This window comes from Thunnus thynnus, chromosome 18 (assembly GCF_963924715.1).
Source record: "Thunnus thynnus chromosome 18, fThuThy2.1, whole genome shotgun sequence".
NCBI lineage: Eukaryota > Metazoa > Chordata > Actinopteri > Scombriformes > Scombridae > Thunnus > Thunnus thynnus.
Genome location: NC_089534.1, coordinates 870,952 through 884,156, shown reverse-complemented (window position 1 = coordinate 884,156; position 13,205 = coordinate 870,952). Strand labels below are relative to the sequence as shown.

Genomic DNA, 13,205 nt, shown 5'->3' with positions numbered 1-13,205 from the left:
ATATATGTATGTATGTTTTAATAATTTATTTATATTGTTTTTATTACCTTGTGAAGCACTTTATTAAATTAGTCTTGAGAAGTGCTGATAAAGGTTATTATTATTATTATTATTATTATCATTATTATTATTATTATATGTTCTTCATTTTATTTCTTATTTTATTTTACTTAATTATTTTTTAATATTATTATACTGCATATGTATATACATGTATATTTTTATTCTATTATTATTATAAGTGACGAAGAAACAACAAAACATCTCGGTGCTCAGCAGTGATTTTATTTCTCTTCAGATTAATGACATTGTTTATTATTTTTTTAATAATGCAGCTCCTCCAGGTGATCATGATGTCATAGTTTGATTGATCAAGTGATTTTATGATATTCTGGTATTGATCTTTCCTCCAAACTGGAAACTGGTGGAACAACTGAAGGAAAAAGCTGAATAATGTTTGGAGATTCACTCTGAAGGATTCAATTTAAAACATCTGATCACAGGAATTTAACGTCTGAACGTTTGAACGTTTGAACGTTTGAACGCTGTCTGCGATGCAGAGCAACAGCTGTTGGTTCCAGGATCAGTCTGAAGTATTATATGACTTGCAAACATCATTAAATATTAAAAAGATTATAACACTCCATTTTTTAGCACTTTAACTCCTCTTACTTAAGTTAAAGAGACCCTGTTGAGATTTTTACCAAAACACATCACGTGTATCCAAAAGATCTGCTCAGAGGAAGAAGATATATCAGCTTCGATACACACACAATATTTGTTAGATTAGTTCATTGTTGGTTTGGATCCAAACATGAGATTTGTTGATAAGAACAAAAATATAGTAAATCACCAGAGTTATTGTTTATATTAACTTCCTCTTCTGTTTTATGGAACATCAGCGTCCTCTGCAGCACCACTAGTGGTCAAAAACTCCACAGCGCACCTTTAAAGATAATCTCCATAATTTAGTTTTTAGAATCTGTCTGGTTCCATCTGGATCAAAACCAGAGAGTGCATCTCTACTGAGCATTTGTTATCCCCAATTTTAAATGACTAGTGATTAATAATTAACACTAAAATTATTGTTAATGGTGTTGAAAAACTGTTGCTGCATGCAAGTTCCACACTGGCTTTGGTAACAATCATCCCTCCAATCGCCAGGAACAGGAACACCTGTCAATCAAAACAGATTTGTGAACGGTCAACTCACAGAAAACATCCACAAATATACAGACTTCAGTTTCTCATAAAGCTGCATCAATAAACCAGACTGTGACTGGACTGAAAGGTCAGTGGATCAAAGGTATTAATTCATTCTAAGGAGAACCTGAATGTCTGAACCAGATTTCACAGTAACCCATCTGATAATTGTTGAGATATTTCAGTCTGAAAGTCTGGCTATCAATCAACATAAACAACACAACACATTGGATGAATATTCCTAAATATATCTTTGCTGTTGGGTAAAACCTTTATAACTTTAGTTTTTTATGTTGAGAATATATCTGCAGTGACCCCTTTTAAACTTTAAATACATTTAGACGCATGTTTGCTGTTCTGCTCTGTGGTGCGTCATGTTGGACTGAATATTAATCAACACACCTGTGATGTTGATGCTCTGGGATCTCCTCACTCATCCAGGCCCTTCTTGGACGATCCGTCCCTGGTCTTCGCTCTCAGCTTGTTCACCTGAGACTCGGCGATGTCGGCCCTCTCCTCGGCCTCCTCCAGCTCATGCTGCAGTTTGCGGAGTTTGGCGATGTTGGTGTTTGCCGCCTCCTCGGCCTCCTCAGCCGCATGCTTGTAGGACTTGACCTTCAGCTGCAGTTTGTCCACAAGATCCTGGAGACGAGCCATGTTCTTGCGGTCTTCCTCGGTCTGGTAGGTGAGCTCCTTGATGCGACGTTCATACTTGCGAACCCCTTTGATGGACTCTGTTCCTCTCCTCTGCTCTGCCTCCAGCTCGTTCTCCAGCTCTTTGATGCGAGCCTCCAGTTTCTGGAGCTGCTTCTTGCCACCCTTCATGGCGATCTGCTCAGCCTCATCCAGGCGGTGCTGCAGGTCTTTGATGGTCTGCTCCATGTTCTTCTTCATGCGCTCCAGATGGGCACAGGTGTCTTGTTCCTTCTTCAACTCCTCAGCCATCATGGCTGCATCAGTGATGGCCTTCTTTGCCTTGTCATCAGCATTGCGGTTCTCCTGAATCGCCTCCTCCATCTCATTCTGCAGGTGCAGAAGGTCTGCTTCATGCTTCTTCTTCTGGTTGATCAGGCTGGTGTTCTGGGAGTGCAGAAGCTGCATGCGCTCCGTTGCGTCAGTCAGCTCCTGTTCGGCCAGCTTCCGACTTCTATCCGTCTGCTCAAGGGCGGCCCTCACTTCCTCCAGCTCTGCCTGGATCAGGTTGTTTCGGCGCTCCAGGAGAGCTATGTTCTCTCTCAGGTCATCGTTGCCATGCTGAGTATCATCCAGCTGCAGCTGAGTGTCCTTCAGGAATGCCTGGAGGCTCTTCAGCTGTTTCTGGGCGTCGGCTGCCTGCCTGTTGGCTTGGCTGAGCTGAATCTCCATCTCATTGAGGTCACCTTCCATCTTCTTCTTTACTCTCAGGGCTTCATTGCGGCTTCTGGTCTCAGACTCCAGAGAGGACTGAAGCGACTCAAGCATCCGTTGGTAGTTTCTTTTGGCTTGCTCCATTTCCTCGTCTTTCTCCGCCAGCTTCCGCTCTATATCTGCCTTCACTTGGTTGAACTCCAGCTGAGCTCGGAGGATCTTACTCTCTTCATGCTCCAGGGAACCTTCAGCCTCCTCCAGTGCTGACTGGAGCTCGACCTTTTCTTGTTCAAGCTGCTTCCGAATCTTCTCCAGTTCATGAGCACTCCTGCCGCCCTCCCCAAGCTGGTCGGTGAGGTCCGAGACCTCCTCTTGCAGGTTCTTGTTCTCTCTCTTCATTGTCTCCAGTTGATCCAGACATTCCTCATAGGCATTCCTCAGTTTGAAGAGCTCAGTGCTCAGAGATCGAGCCTCCTTCTGGGAGGCCTCCAGCTCACATTGTGACTCCTCAAACTTTTGCTTCCACTCTGCCATGACTTTATCAAATGCTCTTTGCTTTTTGTCCAGTGATGCAGAGGCTGCATTGGATCTCTCAAGGTCCAGCATCAGGTCTTCAATCTCATTTTGGAGTCGGTGCTTGGTCTTCTCGAGGGATGAACACTTTGCATTCACTACCTCGATGGCCTCTTCCGCCTCCTGCAGTCTCTGAACCAGCTTCTTCTTTGCTTCTTCAAGCTCCTCTGTTCTCTGGATTCCATCAGTTTCATATTTGGTCCTCCATGCTGAGACCTCGGTGTTGGATTTGGACAGAGCTCTCTGCAGCTCAGCCTTGGCTTCCTGCTCCTCTTCAAACTGCTCTCGGAGCAGATCACAGTCGTGACGAGCAGACTGCACAGCGTGGGCGAGGGCATTCTTTGCCTTGACTTCCTCTTCCATTTGTCTGCGTAGATCTTCGACCTGCTGGTTGTATGAGTTCTTCCCTCTGGTTAGCTGCGATATCAGACACTCCTTCTCCTCCAGCTGCCGGCCGAACTCACCGTTCTCAGTGAGCAGCTTGGCCCTCTGGGTAGTCAGATCATTGATGGCCCGTTGAGCCTCCTCATATTTACTCTTGTACTCATTCATGTTGTCTTCCATTGTTCGGCACATCTTCTCAGTGTTTGACTTGTTCTTTACCACACTCTCCATATTAGAAGATAAGTCATCCAGCTCCAGCTTCAGCTCACTCTTTTCCTTCTCCAGCTTCTGCTTCACACGCTGTAGGTTGTCAATCTGTTCGCCCAGTTCAGCGACGCTGTCAGCATGTTTCTTCCTCAGGGAAGCAGCGGTGGACTCATGTTGGAGGGTGGATTCCTCCAGCTCCCTGCGCAGCTTCTGATACTCAGCATCTCTCTTCTTATTCAGCTCCACCTGAGCTGACGTGGCTCCACCTGCTTCCTCCAGGCGCTCACTGATGTCTTCCAGCTCACGTGAAAGATCGGAGCGCTGCTTCTCAACTTTAGCTCGGACTGCACGCTCAGCATCCAGCTCCTCCTCCAGCTCTTCAATCCTTGCCTGGTTATCTTTCAGCTTCTTTTGAAGCTGAACTGAAGCGACTTGCTCGTCTTCCAGTCTTGAATTTATTTGGGTGGCCTCAAAGTCTTTTTTCTTGAGTTTTTCCTCCAGCTGCTGCTTGTCATTTTCTAAATCCATCAAACTCTCCTGGTTCAGTTTTAGGTCCCCCTCGAGCTTTCTCTTTGAGCGCTCCAGGTCCATCCGGACTTTCTTCTCTTGCTCCAACGAGCCCTCCAGGTCGTCCACCTGCTGTTCTAGCTTAGCTTTGGCTTTGGTCAAACTGTTGGCTTTGTCTTCTTCACTCTGAAGGTCATCCAGTGTCTGCTGGTGAGCCTCCTGCAGTGCCTTTTTCTCTTTGGTCAGCTTCATGATGTTCTCATCCTGTGAAGCCATCTCCTCCATTAGGTTTTTCACTTTATTCTCTGTGGCATGTTTCTCTTTCTCAACCTTGGCTAACGTCAGCTCAAGGTCATCTATATCTTTCTTTAACTCGGAGCACTCATCTTCAAGCTTCCGTTTCTTAGCTGTGAGGTCTGCATTCAGCTCCTCTTCATCCTCCAGTCTTTCTGTCAACTCTTTCAGCTTGGCCTCCAGTTGAATCTTGCTCTTTATGAGTTGTTCACAGCGTTCTTCAGCATCTGTTAACGTGTCCTGTTCAGACTGAATTTGCAGAGTCATATCGTTCTTCTCTTGGAGAAGAGTCACAATTTTCTCCTCTAGTTCCTTTCGTCTTGCTTCAGATTTCTCCAGAGCTTCCTTCAGCTTGTTGAACTCATCTTTAATGTTGGCCATCTCCTTCTCGGACTCAGCACTCTTCAGCAGGGGTTTGATCTTGAAGAAGAGCTTCATCCAGGGCCAGTTCTTTACTCCCAGGAAAGAGCGAAGGTTCCACTGGATGACCATCAGAGCATCTCTGCGTTCCACGAGCTTAGCAAACTGTGCCCTCATGAGGATCGCCCGGGCATTGGCCTGGATCCTGGTGATGATTCGAGAGAGTTGCTCATCTCGCATCTCCTCCAGTGTCCCCAGCAGGCCTGCTTTAAAGAAGACCTTGGTGTGGCCAAACTTGTATTGCGTGTGGTCGATGTCCAGAGATCCCAGCAACTTCTCAGCACTTTTTTTGCAGTCAATAAACTGACCCTCAGGGATGGCAGAGGCATTCAGGATTCTGTACCGCTGTTTGAAGTCTCCATAGAGCACCCTGTTTGGGAAACCCTTCCTGCAGATTCGGATGCCTTCCAGGACACCGTTACAGCGTAACTGGTGCATCACCAGACAATTGTCCATGACTCCTGGAGTTTTACTCTCATTAGGAATCAGGCAGCGGACAAAGTGGGGATGTGTAGTCTTCAGGTTGTTCATCAGCTTGGTCAGGTTTTCTCTGTGAAGTGCAGACACTGTCTGAAATGAGGAGCCTTTCTTCTTGGCTCCTTTGCCGCTTCCCTTATCACCACCGTCAGTTCCTGCATAGCTTGAAAACAGCAGACTGAGGAGCTTAAGAGAGGATTTCTGGTAAAGACCGACCACAGTTTCATTCAGGGGATCTTTGTTTTTGACCAGCCAGCCACCAATGTTGTAGTCCACTGTGCCAGCGTAGTGAACCAGGGCAAAATGAGCCTCTGCTTTCCCCTTTGCCGGCCTTGGCTTCTCAAACATTTTGTTCTTGCCCAGATGATTATCATAGAGCTTGGACTTGAAGGTCTGGTCACTGGCTTTGGGAAACATGCATTCTTCTTCCAGAATCGACATGATTCCCAGCGGTTTCTCAATGAGATCAATGCAAGCTTGCAAGTCCATCCCGAAGTCAATGAACTCCCAGTCAATGCCCTCTTTCTTGTACTCTTCTTGCTCCAGAACGAACATGTGATGATTGAAAAACTGCTGCAGTTTCTCGTTGGTGTAGTTAATGCACAACTGCTCGAAGGTGTTGAAATCAAAGATCTCAAAGCCGGCAATATCCAGAACTCCTATGAAGTACTGCCGGTGCTGTTTGGTGTCCAAGGACTGGTTGATTCTTACCACCATCCAGTTAAACATCTTTTCATACACAGATTTAGCCAGAGCCCCGATGGAGTAGTAGACTTGGTCCACACTCTGGCCTTTGGTGACATACTCGTTTCCTACCTTGACTCGGGGATGGCACAGCCCTTTGATGAGGTCAGCAGAGTTCAGCCCCATCAGGTAAGCTGATTTATCAGCAGCCTCTGTCCCATCAGGTTCTGCCTGCTCCTCACGCTGCTTCTGCTTGAACTTCATGTTGCCGTAGTGCATGATGGCGCCGGTCAGTTTATAGACACCCATCTTCTCCTCTGGAGTGAAGCCGAGCACATCGAAGGCGCTATCGGTGGCCATCAGCTCCTCCGAGTCATTGATGGAGGTGACCGTTACCTCTCCTTGGGAGATGTAGGAGTAGTCATATGGGTTATTCGTGATCAACAGCATGTCGAGCAGCTCTGGCTTCTGATTGGACAGGATCTGGTAGAAGATGTGGTAGTCCCTCTCGGCCTTGAGCTGAAAGGTGACACGAGACTTCTCCAGCAGGTACGTCTCGATGTCAGCAGATGACAGCTTCCCACTGTTGCCAAAGTGAATTCGGATGAATTTGCCAAAACGGGACGAGTTGTCATTTCTCAGTGTTTTGGCGTTTCCAAAGGCCTCCAGCGCCGGGTTTGCCTGGATGATTTGATCCTCCAGAGTTCCCTTGCTGGTGTCTCTTTTGCCTCCACCGACAGCAGCGATGCTGGCAAAGTACTGGATGACTCTCTTGGTGTTCACAGTCTTCCCAGCGCCGGATTCTCCAGTGATGAGGACAGACTGGTTTTCCCTATCAGTCAGCATGTACTGGTAGGCATTATCAGAGATAGAGAAGATGTGAGGGGGAGCTTCGGATCTCTTCTTCCCCCTGTAGGCTGCCACCACCTCAGAGTCATACACAGGAAGCCACTTGTAGGGGTTGACGGTGACGCAGAAGAGCCCAGAGTAGGTGTAGATCATCCAGGCAGCGTAACGCTCTTTGAGGTTAAACAGCACAGCCGGCTCATGGAGGAAAGTGAACATCGCCATGTCTTCGATTTTATCAAATTTGGGTGGGTTCTGTTGGTGCACATCTGTCTCCTTCACAGTTACCGTTGTTCCATCTTCCTTCTTCACAGTCACCTTCCCTCCATCTTTGCTCTGGATTTGTCCCTTCATATACTCCACCTTATCATCAACTACGAAGCATTCAACCTTGATATCAAAAGGTCTGGTCTGAGCCTCCAGACGCTCCCTGTCCGACTTTCTCAGGAAAGGAGCAGCCTTCCCAAACTCGGCCATCAGAGCATCACCCATGGTTGAGCGCTGAGTTCCTCGGCAGTCAGAAGAGAGATCCGGCTGGAAGAGTCTTTATCCTGCTGATGTAGAACTGCAGACTGTTCCCAACAGGCGGACGATTATAAAGACTCCCAGTGGACCAAATTAGGAGATAACTGCTGAAAAGAAAAAAAGTCAACGCTAAATTTGTCCCGGGATGTAGACGCACCACCAGGGCAAATTCAGGACCTTTGGCTGTTAGAGTCCATTTTAGGAAAAGCAGAGTTTCACTGCTTATCTGCCTGCTGATAGAGATTCCTGACACCTCTCCATTTAGACTCTACTCATGTGCTTATACTCTGTTTCTTCCACAGTATAATCACTCACCTGCAGCTGTTTGAGACCCATTTAAAACCTTTAAAAGCTAAACATTATTTACATAAAACAATGACTTCCCTGCCATTTGTTACTAGTTTTGATGTCATTAAAAACATTTTGTATTCCCTTCTTGTTGGTGCAGAAAAACTTCAACAATCAGTAAAATAGTCCCTGATGTAAATTTAATGGTCCATTTATTGGGATTACTTTCAAACAAACACAAATATAATAACTTATTTAGTAATATTTGTGTGCACATTAACGGCAGTAATAGTATCATTACACCAAGCTTTAATACGTTACTGAACCCTCCACTGTCTTCATCCAAACCAGATATTTAGTCTGAATTTATTTCCTTTAAACAAGTAAATGAAAGAAAGAAAACAACATTTAACCTGTTTCTTAAATACAATGAATCCCTGACATAAAGGGCGGTTTATCTTACATCGTTATCATAAAGTTAAACAGAGATTGAATCACTCATACAGACATTTATTTAGTGTCTCTAAAGGCTTTTATCAGGGTGTTTCTGTCCTTTGTTTGCTTTTTTATTTAAATTCAAACTTAATTTCTGATCATCTGTTCTTCGTTTCTTTGTGTCCTTTTGATTTAGTGTTTCATACAATATACAGTATGTGTTCATACATGCAACAAACTCATACTTTCAGAATTATCTGTGGTGCTTGATGATTATTTTATATAACACACATATTTATGTCTTTTCTTATAAATGAATTATTCTCCAGCAGTGGCTCCAAACTTTACTCATTAGATTATTTTAAATTCTAGTGAAGATCCGAAAGTTTTCAAAAATATCACAATCGTGTTCGGCAGACAGGTGGAATATTGAGAAGATGGCGTCTGTGGTTTGAATATCTCAGACTCTGATATGAAGAGTGTCGCCTGACTGACTGAAGTGGTTTTGTCTCTTTATCTGAACTCATCAGCTCTCAGCCTCCAAACAGAGAACAGACACTCGACCTCTGAGCTGATATCCTCCTGCGGACCAGACTCCAGGTGATTTATACTCACATTAATGTTCACCTGCTTTATTATCTACAACTATAAGTTTTCATTTATTTTGTACTTTACAGTGAAGCAGATTATTGACATCTTCTGTCTGACAGGAGATGTTTGTGGTGGTTTATTCTTATCTTATTTTACTGACACCAAAAACAACAAATATTATCATTTTAATGGAGCTGAGATAAAGGGAATTATGTCTAAATACCCCTGATGTCCAGGAAACAGGAAACAAACACCAGAGCTGAAATGACAGAACGTTAATTGGCAACTATTTTGATAATTGATTGTACAAAAGGACTTTTTCAAGCAAAGTCCCAAATTTTCTCTTTTTCCAGCTTCTGTTATGATGATTTGCTGCTTTTCTACTTAATATGAAAATGAACTGAATAAATAAAACGTTCTGATGTTTTATAGAGCAAACTATACATCGATCTACCAATAAGATAATTAGCAGATTTATTGATAATTGTCAGCTGCAGACCTAAAGCAAGAAAGTTTCAGGATCACAGTGAGATAATTTATTTGAACTTTTAGTGTTTTTATTCAGTTTCAGGCTTCGGTTTTGTTTTGTTTTGTTTTGTTTTATGTTTCTGGTTTGAATCTGTGATTTTGTTTGTTTGTTTGTTTGTTTGTTACTTTTCTTGGTGAATATGTGGAAAAGCTGTTAATGTGTAAGTTGTTTTATGACAAAATAAAACAAAAACAAAAGTACACTGATGTATATACGGACCAGCTGTCCACATACTTCTGTCCAGTCAGATGAGAGGTCGATGTTTACTGGGATGAACGTGGTGACGTAACACAAACAAAGTCATTTTTCTTCTTTAACACGTTTTTGTAAACAAACTAAACCAGCAGAGGAGCCTGAAAACGATTCATTTACAGTAAGTTCTTTGGAAGTTTCCTGAAAATATAATAAAAAAACACAGAAGAAGAGAGGAAATGACATAATAATGACCTTAGACAATAGAAGAGATAAAGTTCAGCAGAGTTTATGTTGTTGAAGAACTGATGAAATCTCAGCTACAGAGAGATTAAACAACACTTTACTCTCAGGATCACTTCTCCTCATTCTGACTGTCTGATTGTAAAATTAAAAGATTGAACTTTATAATGACAGCAGGGTTACGACTGTAATCAAACAGTTGAAGAACGGTAATCTTCTTATTTTGGTTCCACTGTCTTCAGGCTTGTGTACAGTAATGGAGTTCCTGGTCAGAGGTTTGAGTCTCCATGTTGCATCATATGTTTGCCTTTAATTAACAAGAACACAGACGCATAAACTTCACGTCTTTATGTTCGGCTGTGCTCTGAAGAAATAAGTCATAAATAACACATCAAACACATCTTCATACCGAAACCACAGACCAGTGACTCCCAGAACAACCTATGTGACTGGTTTTAGCACAAAAACCACTTTGTTGGGATTAAGACACACAGTCGCCACTTCTTGCCTTTTTGCCGCCATCTGTTAACTATCTGTTATCTATCTGGTGACTTTTTGGACTCTTCATTGAAAACACAACAATAATCAGATAAATCCAGCGTGAACTGGAAAACTGAAAATATTCAGTTTTGTTGGTCAGTTTGATCAGTTTCACTAAAACACAGATGATCAAGTCTGATTGGTTCTAAGACTGAAGAACTGATCACATGACTTTATTTTTTTTAAATGCTTCATGTTTGTGTAACTTAATACGTAAAATGTTTTATTTCTTGAGTTTTACACGTTGGTCTCGTTCCACAGAAACTGAAGTGTAACTTAAATGTCTTTTTAAAATTTCAGAAGATTGTTAAAAGTTGACTTTTACTATAAATAGAAATCTCAACTGCTGAAAAACACATTTTCTTTATTATTTTCCACTAAAGAAACTAAGAAATGCCAAAAAAGAAAAGAAAAATCCCTGTTTTTTTTGTTGAGGCTGTTACAGAAATAAAGTGCTGATGTGTTTGTTGTAATTTAAGTGAACTGAGCCTATAAGTATTCATGTCTTCTACGTATTTAGTTTGAAACCAGTCGCTTGTTTCTGTAGCTGAAGGTTTAAATCAGGGTTGAGCTGCATGTTCAGACTCTGTTCACACTGACGCTCATTAAAATAGCAGCTGATGATCTTCATGTTATCTGAGAGCAGACGACACACTGACAGCAGCTGCAGAAACACAACGACATCAAAGTTACATCTTTAATGAGAACGTTTAACAACGAGGTACAAAAACTCCTGAGTAGTAACAGACAAGAAGTACTCAGATACTTTACTGCAGTAAAAGTACATAAGTATTATGAGCTTGATGTAGTTAAAGTATTGCAGTAAAAGTACATAAGTATTATGAGCTTGATGTAGTTAAAGTATTGCAGTAAAAGTACATAAGTATTATGAGCTTGATGTAGTTAAAGTATTGCAGTAAAAGTACATAAGTATTATGAGCTTGATGTAGTTAAAGTATTGCAGTAAAAGTACATAAGTATTATGAGCTTGATGTAGTTAAAGTATTGCAGTAAAAGTACATAAGTATTATGAGCTTGATGTAGTTAAAGTATTGCAGTAAAAGTACATAAGTATTATGAGCTTGATGTAGTTAAAGTATTGCAGTAAAAGTAGTGGTTTGGTCCCTCTGACTGATATATTATTATATATGACATCATTAGATTATTAATAGTGAAGCATCAGTGTTAGAGCAGCATGTTACTGTTGTAGCTGCTGGAGGTGGAGCTAGTTTACACTACTTTATATACAGTTAGCTAGTTTAGTCCAGTGGTTCCCAACCTAGGGGTCGGGCCCCTCCAAAGGGTCAGCAGATAAATCTGAGGGGTGGTGAGATGATTAATGGGAGAGGAAAGAAGAAAAAACAAAGTTCTGATACACAAATCTGTTTTCAGTTTTTGGACTTTTTCTCTAATCTTTGATTTTTGCTGAAATATTGGATCATTTGAACATTTATTGAAATGAAAGCATGTGAGAAGTTTAGAGGGAAAAATCAAAAACCTGCAGCAGAACTTTTACATATAAATAAATGTTCACACAACACTGATTAACAGATAAATCTCTGTATTAACAGTATACAGAGTTTTAAATCTCATGTTGGGAGACATTCCTGCACAACCAGAATAATAATAAATAAATGAATAAATATAAAAAAAAGTAGTTTAAAATGGACAGAAGTCTATTTAACCTCACAGGACGGAACATGTGTGAAGAGTAAAAAGTCTTTGTGGTTCATTAAAGTATTTAATGAACAAATATAAACAAATATAAACAAATATAAACAAATATCTCCATAATGAGATTTTGTGGGTTTTCTTACTGTTTAACTCACAGTTTGTGTATCAAGCTGCAGCAGCAGAGACGTTTTACAGATTTCAAAACCTGATTCAACAAAAATACAATCTGATATAAAAAGAGAGAAACAACAGTTAACATTTTAAAACCCCTTCAGTTTTATTAACATCTTATAAAAGACAAAATGAAAAACATGTAACTCACGTGTGCAAAGTCACATTCTGAGTGAAAATGTGCAAAAATAAATCTTTTAGTTTATAAAAGGAACAACGAGGAAAAGTCCAACAGAAGAGGCGTTTCATCATCATCATCATCATCATCATCATCATCAACACAGGAGCATCATGGGAAAATAATCTGTGCGTCCATTTCACAACGAAAACATGCAAACTGGATTTAACAGGATTTATGGCTGAAACTCACATGGTTCACAGAGAAGAGAAAACTGCAACAATCATCTGATTAAATGATTTTCATAATCAATTCATTGTTGAAAGTAGAAACAGACGACTGACGACCTTTCACCTTTCACCTGTCACCGTCTGTAGTAACTTTAGTTCAGATGATCAAACAGACGACGGATCATTTGTTGTCTCTGGCTGCTAGCGTTAGCTAGCGTTAGCTAGCGTTAGCATTAGCACTTCCTTCATCAGCGTACGTGGTGGCAGACAGAACTGCAGAGTGAAAACGAGGCTTATAGGGAACAAATCTAAACGCCGATGGTGTCGTTACTGTTACACTGTGTCATCAACATCGACGTCATGATGAGAAGTTAAAGCACAAAAGTTGTTTATTTCCACAAGTCATTTTTTAAGTAAAAATTCCACAGTTCCAGTTTCTCAGATCGTTTCTCTGTTTTCTGTCTTTATAAACTGAATGTTTAGTTTCAGACTGTTGGACGGACAAACTGAGACGTTTGAAGACGTCGGCTCAGACGTTTTAGACCAAACTGTCGATTAATTAACTGAGAAAATGTGCAGATGAAAAGTCGTCAGTTGCAGCTGTAATCAGATGGACTCTTCACCTCTCTGCGCTTTATAAAGGTTAAAGTCATGTGACGTCTTTCCTCTCTGACAGACAAACTAAAACCTCATGACCAGATACTGAAGTATATATATATACTGGTTG

At 41.6% G+C, this 13,205-nt stretch overlaps 1 protein-coding gene across 1 annotated transcript; it reads right to left on the bottom strand.

The window, feature by feature from the left end:
* Positions 1-265: 265 nt before the first annotated feature.
* myh6 (myosin, heavy chain 6, cardiac muscle, alpha) lies at positions 266-7,515 on the bottom strand. The gene is made up of 2 exons (XM_067572110.1): positions 1,606-7,515; positions 266-1,176 (listed from the first exon to the last, which is right to left on the bottom strand). Exon 1 carries the CDS (start codon positions 7,432-7,434, stop codon positions 1,633-1,635), a length of 5,802 nt encoding a protein of 1,933 aa, XP_067428211.1. The 5' UTR covers positions 7,435-7,515; the 3' UTR covers positions 266-1,176; positions 1,606-1,632.
* Positions 7,516-13,205: the final 5,690 nt, after the last annotated feature.